This window comes from Telmatherina bonti (assembly GCF_933228915.1).
Source record: "Telmatherina bonti genome assembly, chromosome: 9".
Classification (NCBI taxonomy): Eukaryota; Metazoa; Chordata; class Actinopteri; order Atheriniformes; family Telmatherinidae; genus Telmatherina; species Telmatherina bonti.
Window position 1 is genome coordinate 31,345,551 of NC_136627.1, and position 14,382 is coordinate 31,359,932.

Below are 14,382 nucleotides of genomic sequence, written 5' to 3' on the forward strand. Positions count from 1 at the left end.
TCATCTACAGTCTGGGAATTCCCTCTCTCAAAAAAAACAAACACTAACACTAACCTGAGAAGTTACTTCCTCTTCAGGAAATTACACACAGTAAACTGACAGAACCAGAAGATGCAGGTAGCACATTTATTTTTTTATTCATAAAGAAGGGATTAATCACGTCAATCTGCGTGACTTTCTGGGAACATATTTCTGTGCTACAGCCATAATGACATGCAATTTCACAATGTGTGTTTGTGATCTTGTTAACAGCTGCAGTGCCAAGGGGAAGTTAAACTTGTAAATGGGATTATCTGCGCTTATGTAGACCACATCTTTGGAAGAGCTGAAGACTTCTGGGTTTTTTATTTTGATGGAATTGGATCAACTTTAGTCATATCATCATCTTTCTGTCACATTGCCTGGTCTTACATGAGTAAAATGCATCTTACATCTATGAGGAAGGATAGTCAAGTGCAATATGTGGTGGTTAATTGTTTCACAATCAGCTCTCGTGTCATTTTTTCGTTCAATGTGCGTCATTTTGTTTCGGTTTCTCCCTCACATTAACACTCTTACAGCATTTCGCTCAATGTTTTTGCAGCCATTTATTCATATGTATCATGGTTTTTGTTTTGTTTTTTTGTTTTTTTTTTTACCTGAAACAGTTTTTCATTTAAAGTTAATTTTTTTCATCACCTTTTATTTCTATTACTCATACATGGTTAATTAGGACTAAAAGACAGAAATTGTGTCTTGTCCATGCATTTCAAACCAAATTGTGTCAAAATCTCTGAAGTTAAGTCTATAAGCAAACATAAGATTTTATTCAAAAAGTAAATCATTATGCTGAAATTCCAGATAAGACACAAATCATACTTTCAGAACAACTAGAAGTACAAATAAGAAAACAATTTAAATTCTCCTAAATAAAAGCAAAATTGGGTTTGTAATTTCAAAACATATTATAGTATAATACGCAGAACATAAACAGGGCATTTAAATTTATATCAACATTATGGGAGGTTTTAGTATTATTGATGCCCATTCTAGCTTATTGTGATAATTTACTGAATATTTTCCAAAACACAAGACTCATAATACTTTCAACTGTGTCATTTTAACAGAATATCAAGGACCCATGGTGATGTTTTAGTTTTTTAATTCTTAGAACACTGAAGATTTCTCATGACTAATTAATTACAAATGAAGATTAGAATAATAGGAGTCGAGAAGGAGCCAGTCATTCAGTAGTGTTTTGGAGTCTTGGTCCTTTTATTTGTGAGGTTTTGTAGCTGGAAAAAGTGTCCTATCTTTTTGAGAAACCGATGACTGAATGGTCAGTGAGCAGTATGAGCTAATAAGAGACAGAAAAAAAATCTAAATGGCAGACTAACCTTGGTTGAGAAGCATGTTATGTGAACAGAGAGCTGAACTTGTTGGGGAATGCAAGTGTCTGGGTTTGGTCCATAGCTGGATTTGTTCTGGTGCATAGCTACATACCTAAGTACATGCTTATGTCTATCAAAAATGAAAGCGAATTGCAAATACTTTCAACAAAACAAAATTGCCTCACTGTCATTATCCTCCTGTCAAGCAGGCTTTTCAATGCAAGACAGCTTCTCTTCTCAATGAAAAATAGTTAAGACACTTGCTTTAAGCTGAAAACAAAAGTATTGATGTCTGGTGTTGAAGTTATGACTAAAAACACCATTACAATGACTAGATTGTAGATGAAACTGACAATAGCGAACCAAGACCAAGCCAGTCATTTCAGTCTTAGAAACTGATGATTGAAATGATTAAGTAAATGAAACATAGACATACATATTTGCTTAAAACTAACTATTTCACATTCCCTCTCAGCACTCTTCTTGATCTCTCATTAAAAGGGAGGCTGGCTTTTCTCGTACCAAAGTGCCCTTCATCTGCATTGATTTTGTCAAAATAATGACTCCATGGCACTGGAAGGTCAGGTTTCTGTACCCATAGAGCTGCAGCTGCTGCACATCCCACAGTACTACTGGCAGCATCTGAATCATTGCTGGAAAGCAGATATTTGAGAATGTCGTGCACGCTATCTTCCTTTTAAAATAACAGCCTAGGTACAATGTCTCTGGATGTTAGATTCTGAATTATGTTTGTGTTTAATGATGGATTTTTTTTAATCAAATCAAATTTTCACTGAGTAGCTGAAAAGATAAATACAAGAACAATGCAGTTACTTGTTTTATTTTTAACAAACATAAGCAGCAGTATGTATAAGTTTTCAAACGAAGCGGGATGGGTGAAAAGATAAGAATGTATTTACCAAGGCAGATCTGATGACTTGTAGTTCTCATAATCTGATGTTGGATTTTAGCTCTTCTGTTATCAGACACTTAATACTGGGTGTGTGGCGTGGGTCTGCACTGAGAGACCCACCCCCAAACACAATCTAATGAATGAAGCATCAACTCTGTCAATCAAAGGCTTTGTTCTAGTCTCTGCTGGCTGTTTGAATTCAAAGCCAGGGATCAGCTCTGCCTTAGGATGAGAATTTTTCTTGTCAGTGATCTTTGTCTTATAAAGTAGAGATCCCGTTGGTTTTTTTTTTTCTTTTTGTTGTTTCTTCTTCATATATTTAACTTTTTTCTCCATTTTAAGTTTTGCCTCTTGGATGGTGAGATTTTTTTTTTATTTATTAAACAGAGCTTGTACTTTTAGACTAATGGTGTTATTTAAAAAAACAGTGTATGGATGGATGGATGGATGGATAAAACATCACCAAATGGAAACTGAATTTGTTTGGCAGCTCACTAAAAACACTCTTCCATCTCTCACAAATATGTATTAAAAATTGAATAAATAAATACATTCAATAAATACATAAAAACTCCCTGTTTATGTTTTATCACAGAAAAACTAAATGTCATTTTAAGCTCTCACAATCTGTGAGATGTGAATATTACATACAAATCCTAAATGCAGTCTTTCCTACCCTAATGTTGCAATTTTAAATAATATTTTATGGTTGCATTGATTGTGGTTTCTTTGTGAACTAAATTAATTGTGTGATAATCAAGACCTAAATATTGTCTTTTATTCATTATCAATACAGCTATGGGGAAGATTGTAATCTGCCTAAATCCACCAGCTGTGTGCTTCCATTTATTTGTAGTTGGTATAAAATTTAGACTTACTAACAATGATTAAAAAAGTATGATGAACTGAGAGATTCCAAGCAGCTTTTCTTTTCATTCTGAAATCAGATTTTTGTTTTTGATGTCATAAACGTACAGGTAAGTGTTAAGGTCATTTCATCTTGCAGACATAGCTGCTTTCATCTAAATAAATGTTTTTATTAATTTGATTTAGCCATGACTGTCTTTTTTAAAATTGTTTTTAACACGATTGTTCATCATATCCGCTACCAAGAATCTGTTTAGAAAGTCTGTTTTCATCTTCAGTGTGACATCACTTGATTTTTTTTTTTTTTTTGGCATTCTTACAGTATGTGTATTGTTATTTTAAGCATAGGGAAGCGTTGCTTTCTTTATTTATTAATTTAGTCTTTCTACCATCCTATTGCTCTGAAATACATAAACCATATTTCCACAATTAATGCATCTGTTTTGGACATCCTGGCTGCAGGCAGTGGTGCAGCCCACTCCAGATAAATTTAGCCTTCTGTCGTTGGACAGCTTTTGCTTGTTTATTTGTTTGAAAGGTACAAATTGTAATTAACGGGCTTTTGTAAAATGACACAATGTAAATTTGCACAGAGTTAGCCCAGCAGCTGATTTGCAGCTTTTGCATCCTAATGCCATGGCCTTCTAGCAATATGCTCAGGCTGCTGAGTATAAACTACTGATGTGGAATCTGCCTAGACTCTGCAATTAATTGTTGTTTACAAGCCTGAGACTTCTAACTGATTGATCAGACCAACCCATCTACACAAGCTGATGTCACTATGTGGTCGAATTGTGGCGCTTACATGATGTGGTGGAACACGAAGGAGTGTGTTTACTCTGCATTTATGCTTCTGTTTTCATGAGAGACTGATGCTGTCTTGTAACTTTGTTCACTTCAGGCAAATCAAGAGCCAGGACTTAATTTTCTCACTTCCTGACAAGTGTCATGCTCCCTCACTGGTATCAGTTTCATTTATTGTTAGCCTGACTCATCTCAAAAGGAGCCTAGCATCTCCTGATGCAGCTATGCCAGTCTCCCGAGCTAACTAACCTCCCCTGTAAATGGAGCCTACCAAGTGGCATTCTGGGAAATACTGTTATTTTTATATCTATTCACGGCAACATATAGAGTATACATACACTTTTTGTTCCTGTTAAGAATTAAAATACAGATGTGCAAGACATTCACACTAATTGAATGATCCTTGTGATTTCCCAACTACAAGGACATCTTCTGGAGCCTTTAACCTTGAGGTTAATTTTAACACTCAAAATTAAATTAGCTTGATGCTATATGTTTAAGTGTAATTTGCTTGTTAAACCATTTAGAAATTACTTCTGTCTTTGGAGAGCTCAATTACATGGCAGGTGGATAAAGTGTACCTTAAGTTATTATCAAAATCATTATTTCTTTATGGGATGTTTATTTGATGTAGTTTGAAAAGGGTTGTGATGAAGATATAGATGCCCCCTTTCCTTTCAATAGGTCAGTGGTGTTTTCTATTTTTGTATATAATTTGAGATCAAATTATCGTATGTTCTCATCTAATTCTGGCCAGACTAGGAGGAAATGAGAATCCTACAAAGAACTTCTTGTCATGAGTGATATAGCATGGTTCTAATTTTGGACCCCTGAGACCAGCAGCCAGCTTCTATTAGATTATGGACACTGAGCCAATGAGACAGAAGGTGATGTATTATCGAGCATAATTGGAAAATTGTGCTTGAACTTAGGAGCTCTTTGACCCGCAGTAGCCAAGCGTCATTCACCAACCAAAAGGCTCTTTTTAATGCATTGCTTTTAATTTTTGTAGGTTCAAGCTAAAACAATGACACAGATCTTTTTTGGGTGTTGTTGAACTGCCTTGTTTGGTGCTAAGGTTGAGGCATTATATAGTGAGAACAATTTCTGTAGATGACATAAGGTTAATAGTTCTCAGAAATGTGAATCTTTGTTACTTGGGCTACTACCTTGTTTTTATTCATTATCTTTTTAAGCTAAAACGTGACATATGGCATCACCTTTCATATGTAAAATACACAATTTATACACATTTAGTGATCTTATACATTAGCCACTGGTTAGAAATATAACAGTGAATTTTTCTGGAAAAATACAAGTGTATTTTGCTCCTTTTCTTCTCCTTCTTTTTTCTTGTTGTGGTTCTGAGTGCACTGAATTGGTTCCCAGCAGTGACATACATCATCAGATCCATTAGTGTCAGTGATGAGCTATATACGTTTTTCTGTCAGCAAATTAGACTCGTCATCTCTCATCTTGCTTTGTCTCTGGCAGTCATATGTAGAGTAAGAAAAGCCTTATTTTATGCGCACCTGCACTGTATAGATGAACCAGATTACATTTGACTTTTTAGTAGCTGCTTTTTTTTTCTATTGAACGAACTTGTGTTTTTCAACGCAGCTCTCTACACCGTCAGGGGCGGGGAGGCATCTGTCTTTTGACAACAAATCAATAAATCCACCCATATTAGGGGGTCTAGTACTCACTGCGCTGGATGAAAGCTTTTACAAAGCTTTTTGTATAGAGAGGAGATGATGCCTAACCAGCCCAGGGAGAATGGAATCACTCAGAACAATGGATCGTTTGAGGATCGTTGGGGGGAGTCCCTGTCTGTAATGCTGTGGGCCTGGGCATCTCACTGGTGTCCACTGGCCTGGAGACCTCATAACATAGCATTTTTTACCCCTCAGGCCTGGATGTGCCCTCATTCAGTAAACTGGACTCCATAATAGTGTGTACCAAATGCCCCCCATGCATACATGTTTGCTCACAAACCCCATTTGGGTGTGTTTTTCAGCTCAACTCATAAACTATTGCCTTTTTAAAGGAAAGTCTTCCGTTGATATCTGTTTTATAAAGCAGTGGTTCTCCAATATTTTTATCCACAACCCCCAAGATAGCATTAGTTGGTGTTTGCAACCCCCATCCTCACGTGGCGACTGAATGGTTAATGTGCGATACATCTGATGGGCCATCCTGCAGCCATGTTCTGGATGTAAGGCTGGAAAACTGTCAGCAAAAAAAGTCTTTATTTATTCCAAAGCAAAGCACTAATTTACTGATTCTAGCTATTAATAAGACTCAAACATATAGGCCATTCTTTGTTATGCTGTGTTCACTAAACTTTTTTTTTTTTTTTACTTAACACAGAACAATGGTGGTTTAAAAAAAAAAAAAAAAAAAGGTTTCATCAGAATTTTAAAAATGCATAAACTACAGTAAAACGTGTAGTTCTTACCAATATTTCTATTCAAACCTTGCATTTAGTGGACATGAAAAGAGAGAAATTCTTTGGCTGAGCTCTTTTTCCTCTGCCTCAGATACTGTTGCACACAGCACCACAGTTCGATGGATCAGTGGGCCGCCCACTCTACTCCTACTGTTCAATGTGCACCTCCTCATTTTGGCCTCCTGCCCAGGCTGTTTCCAACATCCCCATCTCGGATTTGTCTTTTCTTTGTAGTCGATGGAAAAATCAGGGATGTCACACAGAAACAATAAGATTGTAGGACCATGTTGTTCACACTGTCCCACTGTGCTAAACAATGGTTGGCTCAATAAAATCAAACAAAGCACATTGACCCTAGTTTAAAAGGATGACTTGGATCATGTGCTGTTCCAACCATCAGCTTTCTGTCGCCCAAAAAGCAAAGAGATGCTGTTTTCTCTCCTCCCTTGAGACAGATCCCTCTTTTATATTGATTAGATTGCAGACTGAGAGCCACAGACAACAAACCCATACAAGACTGAGCTCTGAAATGGATTACATGCTGCTGATTTTATTAGATAATGTGACAAAGGAAATGCGTAAGAGATGACAGGTTGGTTGTTGGTTAACTTATGCTGCATAAAAGTGACATAACATGCCTGCAGAAAAAACAGCCTAAGGTTACTTGGAATTAAAATAAACTTTTGTGCTTCAAATAATCAATTACTCCAATTTCTCCTGACTGCAGATGGTAGGTTGCACCATATGCCTCGGTCTGTGGGAGCAGATGTCACCGGCTCAATGGCACCTCTGAGCGGAGAACGCAAATCTTTGGCTCCCATCCACTCCAGCCAACCAACGCTTTTCACCTTTGATGTGCCTGTGCGCCACTCGCAACTGTCCAACAGCGCACCTCAGGATTACCTCCTCCTCCACCAGTGCATGAGCAGGAAGACAGAGAGTGCACGGTAAAGGCCATGACCCTCAGACGTCCTGTGTCAGTTTCCTGTTTTTCGTTAATGCAGGTCAACATACAGATTTACAGAACTTCCTAAGCTTGGAATCCCCAGGGGCTTAATATTACTGTTGCAGGGATGAATTATCTAATTGCAAGTGTAAGTGGGGATGAGCAATATGAATTGCATTATATAACATAGTATGTAGATGTATTTTGCAGTGACATCTTTTAAAATGTAGTATATTTAGAATGATGAATGAAGATATTAATTTCAAGTTTACTGAATGAAAAAAAAAATGCATTTATTACATTAATGCAAAAATACTTGAAATACTGGACAACAACTGTTTAATATAAGTTAATGTTTTAAATTTAGTCATTTGAGCAAACACTAGTCAAGAGGTATGAATTTATGTCATGCATATATATCATAAGCTGAAGAAAAAACAAAAAGGACTAAATGTTTGTATTGAACGACTCTTGTTTACTATTTGGATTCACCTCACCTCTTCCCCATCATGTACGTTTCCTTGGATCAAAAGGCAGCTTTAATAATGACACCATTCAGCATTCAGCAGATAGCCAGTGCAGTGGATGATCAATGAGGCTGAGACAGCCATTCGTCACGCCTGTAGGTTTAGACTGACCAAGGATAGAACTGCCCTCTTAGCCATACAGGTTGCACATAAATTTGCAAGAAATTAAACCTCTCGGTCCGTCTCATCAGTTTCATGCTCCTATTTCTATAATTACCTTCTGCTTCTTAAGTCTGCTGATTAACACAGGTATGTGCTGGCGGAGTGTTATTCATGCCAGATTGAACTCCCTTAGTCTGATAACCAAAGTTATAAATCAATCTGTGTATTTAAACAAACAAAAAGAAAACAACCTGACTGTTCTTAGAAATACACCTAAAACAAGAGAAAAAGCAATGAACCTATGTTTAGAAAGTAAGGTTTTTTTTAATGTATATCATATATGTTGTACATGTTGGCTACATTTAACATAAAAAATAGAAACTTATAGACCACCTAATAAACTCATTTGGAATCTGCTCAGTAGAATTACTATTGAAGAAAGAATATGATTTATTTCCAGAGGTCATTTAAGTCAAGCCATTGCTTAACCAACTGTCCAGAAATGTCTAAGCTTTTGGACTGCTCATGTTGGTACTCAAGGTCAGGTCTTGCAAAAAAAGCCAGAGTAAATGAGGCATGTCCCCAGGGTGCCTGCTAGAGGCTGAAAAACTCTGGGAAAGTTGGACCCCCTTAACATGGATACTTTCTCTTTATGTGCAGGCTGATAAATAAAATAAAAAATAGCTTGAAAATTTAAAAAAAAAACAAAAAAACAAAAACAAATATAAAACACATATTCAAATGTAATGTTGAACCTGTATTGAAATGTGTTTAGAGCTTGAAATGTGTGCTGAAACCTTTTACTGCTGAAGTTTCCTCAGAAGTGCAGCCTCGCCATCTAGTGGTTATCGCTGTAATTACACTAACATTACATTACATTCTGCAGTAAAAAATGTTTGGTTTTCCATTTTTTGCTGACACTTAGGTCTGCTTGTGAGGGTGTCAATAATGTGTTATATGTATGATTCATCTGTACATGTGTCTATCTTTTCCCATGTTTTAGGAGCGCCAGTTTCTCCCAGGCCACACGAAGCAATACATTAATGGGGAACGACTCTCCGGTGCAGAAACTTTCCTACGGCTTTTCGCATTGTCTAAATGGCACTGGTGCTCAGCTACACGGTTTCTATAGTCTTCCAAAACCTGGAAAACATCAGATATCAACACATGATGACTCCACCCAAGAGGCCTGCTATGTACTTCCACGGGGTTACGGCTCTGAGGCACCAGCTCGGAGCAGTTTAGGTGATCCTGATCTCGAAAATGAGGAGCTCTATACCTTTAAAACCCCTTGCAATGCCCTTGCCTCAAGGCACAGCAATGAGCGGTCACCTGACAATTATGACTTCCCTACAACGCCTGGCTCCTTCTATCAGATACCGCGGACATTTGACAAGAATCACAATGCCTTGACATCCTCCAATTCTGAATCCTCCTGCGCTCCTCCTCCCAGGCCCCCTAAACCCAACCAGGGGTCTGAGGGGCAATGGGGGAGTCCTCAGTCAGCTGGAAGCCAGAATGGGGAGATGACATCTGTAGCGTCAGTCATTCCACGCAGGAATACTCTCCCTGCTGTAGAGAACATCAGGCTGCACAGAGGTATGCCCACAGGAGAAAAGCTTTTCTAACATATCCTCTCTAAATGTTGTGCAACAGCCCGACACAGATCTTTTTACTGTCATTTTCACCTGTTTCTGTTTTCAAATGCAAGTTTGACCTGATCAGCTCATGCTCTTTTGAATTGCACTGACTTTGCACCTCATTTTCTTCTTTCTTCCTCTTTTTCTCACTTTACTGATTTAGAAAAGTAAAGATGAAAAAATGTAAAAGTATTGCAGAAATCGGTGAACTTTTTTTTTTTTTTTGGGCTGTTTTGTATTTGTTGCTTTACCAAGTTCAGGCTTCACCTAGCCAGCAAGATTAATTGACTTGTGACTCTTGTTAGTGAGACCACAGGCTGTTCGTGCACCTGTACGACAAAAAAAAAACTACTGGTAATTATAGTCCACCGAAGCATTTAATGAAATGTCATTTCTGATCTGTTTTCATTAAAAACACGAAGTTCTCTCCGTTAAAAGTCAGAAATGTCAGGCTTTTTCTTCTTTCTTTTTTTTTTTTTTTTTTACTAGATTAACAAATTTTGTAATTGTTGTATCATATATGATTCATATGGGTTTGGTATTGTACTTTTTCACTTGAGCAACATTTTTTCCTGCCTCGTACTTATAGCAGCGGTAAATATTGATCTCTTCTTTGCCGCTCTCCACAGGTTCCTCTTTTGAAACCAATAGCCATCACCGTCTCTTCTATTTTAATAACTCAGGCCAGTCTGTTGAGTCTGTCAATGATGGGTTCAGCTCCTACTTGGTGAGTATTTGGATGGATGGTTTGAAATCTTAAACTGCAGATAAGAGAAATGCTCTGCTATCATATTTACTCCAACTGAATGTTACAACTTTCTTAACCTGAAACAGTCATGTGACCTCTGTCTCTTTCGGTGCCAGAGAACCCCAGCCCCTCTGACTCGCTCAGACAGCGGTAATTCAGATGACAACTATGTGCCCATGAATCCTGGCTCTTCGCCACTCAGTGCTGCCCAGGCTGACAGTCCTAAGAATAACTACATTCCTATGAGCCCTGGGCCACATCACTTTGATTTCCCAGGATTCTCTGCAACGTTACCTGCACGTAAAGGGAGCAGTGCGTCCTTGTGTCACAGGCCCAATCGGCTCAGTGACGTTACACCACCACCCATTAACCGCAACTTAAAACCGAACAGGAAAAGTGAGTGTTTGGCAGTAAAACTTTGACTGCTTCAAAGTCATGTATTACAGCTGTCTTTTTATTTTGGTTTAAATTTAGCTTTACATTGGATATTATTGCTTTCATAAAGGTCATAGTTGTTGTTAACAGTATCTTTTCTTGCATTTTATTTCACAGCGAAGCCAACACCTCTTGATTTGAAGAACAATGGGATCATTGATGAGTTGCCATTTAAGAGCCCTGTCACCACATCCTGGACACGACCCATGTGAGTCTTTTAACAGTCCTACATTACCCAAGGCTACTCGTATATTCACACACATTTTGATGGTAAACATTGTTTCTGTATTTTGTTTCTGCCTGAGCTTATTCTCAGTTTGTTTTGTTTCAGGCCTGCTATGAACTCCATGTCTTCCCAGCACTGTCGACCCATCTCTACACAAAGCATCACCAGCACTGACTCTGCAGACAGCGAAGAGAATTATGTGGCTATGGTAAGTCCCAGTAGCTGGAGGGAAGAGATCAGGAGAGAACGCTGTGTTCTTTGTTTGAATGCTTTCTGTACTCATTGAACTCTGTGAATGAAACCCTCCTCTTGTCCCATTAGCAGAACCCAGCATCTACCTCCCCAGCCGTGAGTGGCACCAGCAGCCCAGCCCCTAGGAAGTGTGGTAACGTGGACTACTTGGCACTGGACTTCCAGCCTGGCTCACCTAGCCCACACAGAAAAGTAAGCAGATTATTTTGTGAAAGTGGCCATTTTTCAATCACAGTGCTCTGTAATCTAAGACCACAATCTCAGTTTTGTCATGCATGTCTCTCCACAGCCCTCTACATCCTCTGTAACATCTGATGAAAAGGTGGACTATGTACAAGTGGATAAAGAGAAGACACAGGCCCTGCAAAGCACGATGCAGGAGTGGACTGATGTGCGGCAGTCTACTGAACCTGCCAAAGGAGTCAAATCCTGACAGTGACTTCTGGAAACATGACCAAAATACTTCATTCCTATCTTAAGTCAAGCATCTCCAGTATAATGTTTCTATCATTACCATAAATACTGTTTGGGCTAGAGACCACAATTTTTGGGCCAAAAAAAGCCATAACTTATCCTATGCCTGTTGTTTTTATGATGGTTACTACTGCAATGCACTGCTAGCATGCAGGGTATCAGGACAAACAGGTAAAGTGCCCTGCCAAAGCTTCTAACGCAGACTGTTACAACATTATATAATAATATATCATCCACACTTTCATTCAGCTCTTCAGAAATACATTCTTTGATCAAAGATGCACCACCCTTCCTCTGCAATGGTGTGTTTTGTTTGCATCTAGATGGTAATTTACTCAATTGCACCCATTTAAATAACAGCATTGGATAACTGATCGATGACCATATTAAAATACTGTGCGAGTATGCTAACACGTCTCAGGAATGCCAAGATGCACTCCAATTTTGGCATGCAGGCAGGCTTTCCCTTTTCACTCCAATCTGTCATATGTGCTGATTCTTGCAGAAGCAGTGAAGAGATTATTTTCACTGTAGGCAATCATTTCAGCTTAGCAGTGCATGTCTGGTAAGAAGAAGGTGGGGGATGGGTTGGGGGTTGTGTATAGCCATACAAATATGCAAAGGCCTATTTCAGATACCCTAATGATAACTGCACATGACTGTTGCCTTGGTTTCAATTAAGTATGAGCCAAAACCACATTTAAGAGCTGCCATGCTGAATGGCAGGCCAATTATTTCAGTGAGGTCACCAAGTCAGGTAAGTCTGGATGTATGGAAAGCTTCGTAGGTTTGACTTCGGGTCTCGGTCCAATTTGGGTTAAAATGTAATGTAAATGTGTACTACTGACTGAGAAAAATTATTTAATGAAAGTAGAAATAAAGAAAAAAAAAGATGACAACGTTTCTTCCAAGTACTGGATGCTTTTGACACCACGGACACAAGTTAAGTAGAGAGAATCATAAAATAGTTTTGCTTTCCAGAACTCAACCATCCACTGACTTATCTTTTAGTGTAATATGCCTACACTACAGCTAGGTCTCAGAAGCATTAATGTCTGTAAATTAATGACAGAAATGACATATATAACAGTACATTTTGTTTACGGATGGAAATAGTCTATGTACTTGTCTGAAAGAAAATAACAATGATACACGACAACTTCCCAGACTGAAGATTTGCCAGTTTTTCTGTTATCCTAAAATCCTTTAGGGGAGAATGTTAAGTACATTTTAAAAAATTTTCTATTTCTTTTATTTGCCTTATATGTTAATATTAGCTTGGACTGTGCATTTTGCCATGAATAAATTTGCTTATTCAGGATATAATTCATGGAGGAGCAACTCAATGATCAGTTGTTAGTTCAAGTTAACTCCAGTATTTGATTGTGGTCTGGAACCACTGAAGAATTGATCCAAATTTAATCTTTATAAGAATATTATGGCCATGGATGGTGTTATTGTTTGGCTCCTAATGTTTTTCTACAGTTTTTACTGCTTTTTGTATTCTTTTTAATCTTTACGGATGTGTGGAAGCAAGTGTTGTACACAAGGACCAGATCAGGCTGAATGAAGCTAAGTGTGTTGCAGAGATGTTTAATTCAGTTTAAACTTGCATTATAGATGTTTTTTTTATAGAATTTCTATGATCTCTTCATAACATGGGATGGCTGGCAATTTAGGTTCCACTGGCAAAACTATTCCCGGATGAACTGTGATTCACAAATCGCCAGATAGGAAAAAAGACGAAAAAAAAAAGTTGATAAAAAGCTTGTCTACCGGTCATTCTCTGAAGAGAAATGGATGTGTAATTTATTATCTAGAGAGACCCACTGTAAGCAGGAGAGCTGTGTTATGTGTTGTGATAGATTGTAAGTTGTAGTATGACAGCCTGACTGGGCAAGACTGAAAACACTGTTCAGATCTACTGTCAGACTGTCGCTGGGCTGACGTACTGTACTTGTAGACATCATTTTTTTAACCACTATTATTGCTACTGCTGTAAAGCATTTGCAGATTGCTTGTGTGTTAATTTATTAATTTATTGTGTGTTTTGCTGTTGATAATTGTTTAAGAAAAAAAAGAGAAAAAACAAATAAGGAAAATGTCTCTCTACTAACCCTGATGTATGAAAAGTGTCTTTTTTTTTTTTTTTTTTTTAAAGCAATATGAGAAACTATGGTTATGTGGTACAGTTAATTTGGGATACACAAGAGTAAAAGATGATGCTATTACTGTATTATGGTAGATTTAAACTGTGGACACAGAATAAACCAAGAAGTGAACATTTTGCCTCAAAGTTCCTCTTTAAACAAATTTATTAAGCTAAATTGAAATTTATATGGAAGTCATGAGAGGCTGATTATTTTCTATTATTTGAAGATGACAAGTAGCTTGTTTTTGTTTGTTTGTTAGATAAAGAATCATTCTATGTCATCATTTCTATTATAATGGTGATTATTTAAAAAACAATAAAAATTGAGAGCGCTTTGTTAAAGTTGAAAGAAATCTTTTTGCCATGAAGAAAACAGGATAATAAAATGTAATCTGAATTTAGTGTTGTAGATTACAGCAAACAATTCCCAAAGAATAGGTCCTGACAGCTTTTTTTTTTTTTTCCTTTTGTTTGTTT

The 14,382-nt window shown here is 37.6% G+C and overlaps 1 protein-coding gene across 1 annotated transcript in view; it reads left to right on the top strand.

Moving 5' to 3' along the window:
- gab2 (GRB2-associated binding protein 2) overlaps positions 1-11,712 on the top strand; it is a gene marked incomplete at both ends in the record, with an annotated part of 31,114 nt that extends 19,402 nt beyond the window's left edge. Inside the window, 8 exons of the mRNA XM_079246970.1 lie at positions 7,131-7,350; positions 8,982-9,577; positions 10,248-10,345; positions 10,483-10,762; positions 10,919-11,009; positions 11,133-11,235; positions 11,349-11,513; positions 11,569-11,712. Coding sequence (XP_079103096.1) covers positions 7,131-7,350; positions 8,982-9,577; positions 10,248-10,345; positions 10,483-10,762; positions 10,919-11,009; positions 11,133-11,235; positions 11,349-11,513; positions 11,569-11,712 — 1,697 coding nt within the window. The remainder of the gene's footprint in view (positions 1-7,130; positions 7,351-8,981; positions 9,578-10,247; positions 10,346-10,482; positions 10,763-10,918; positions 11,010-11,132; positions 11,236-11,348; positions 11,514-11,568) is intronic.
- Positions 11,713-14,382: the final 2,670 nt, after the last annotated feature.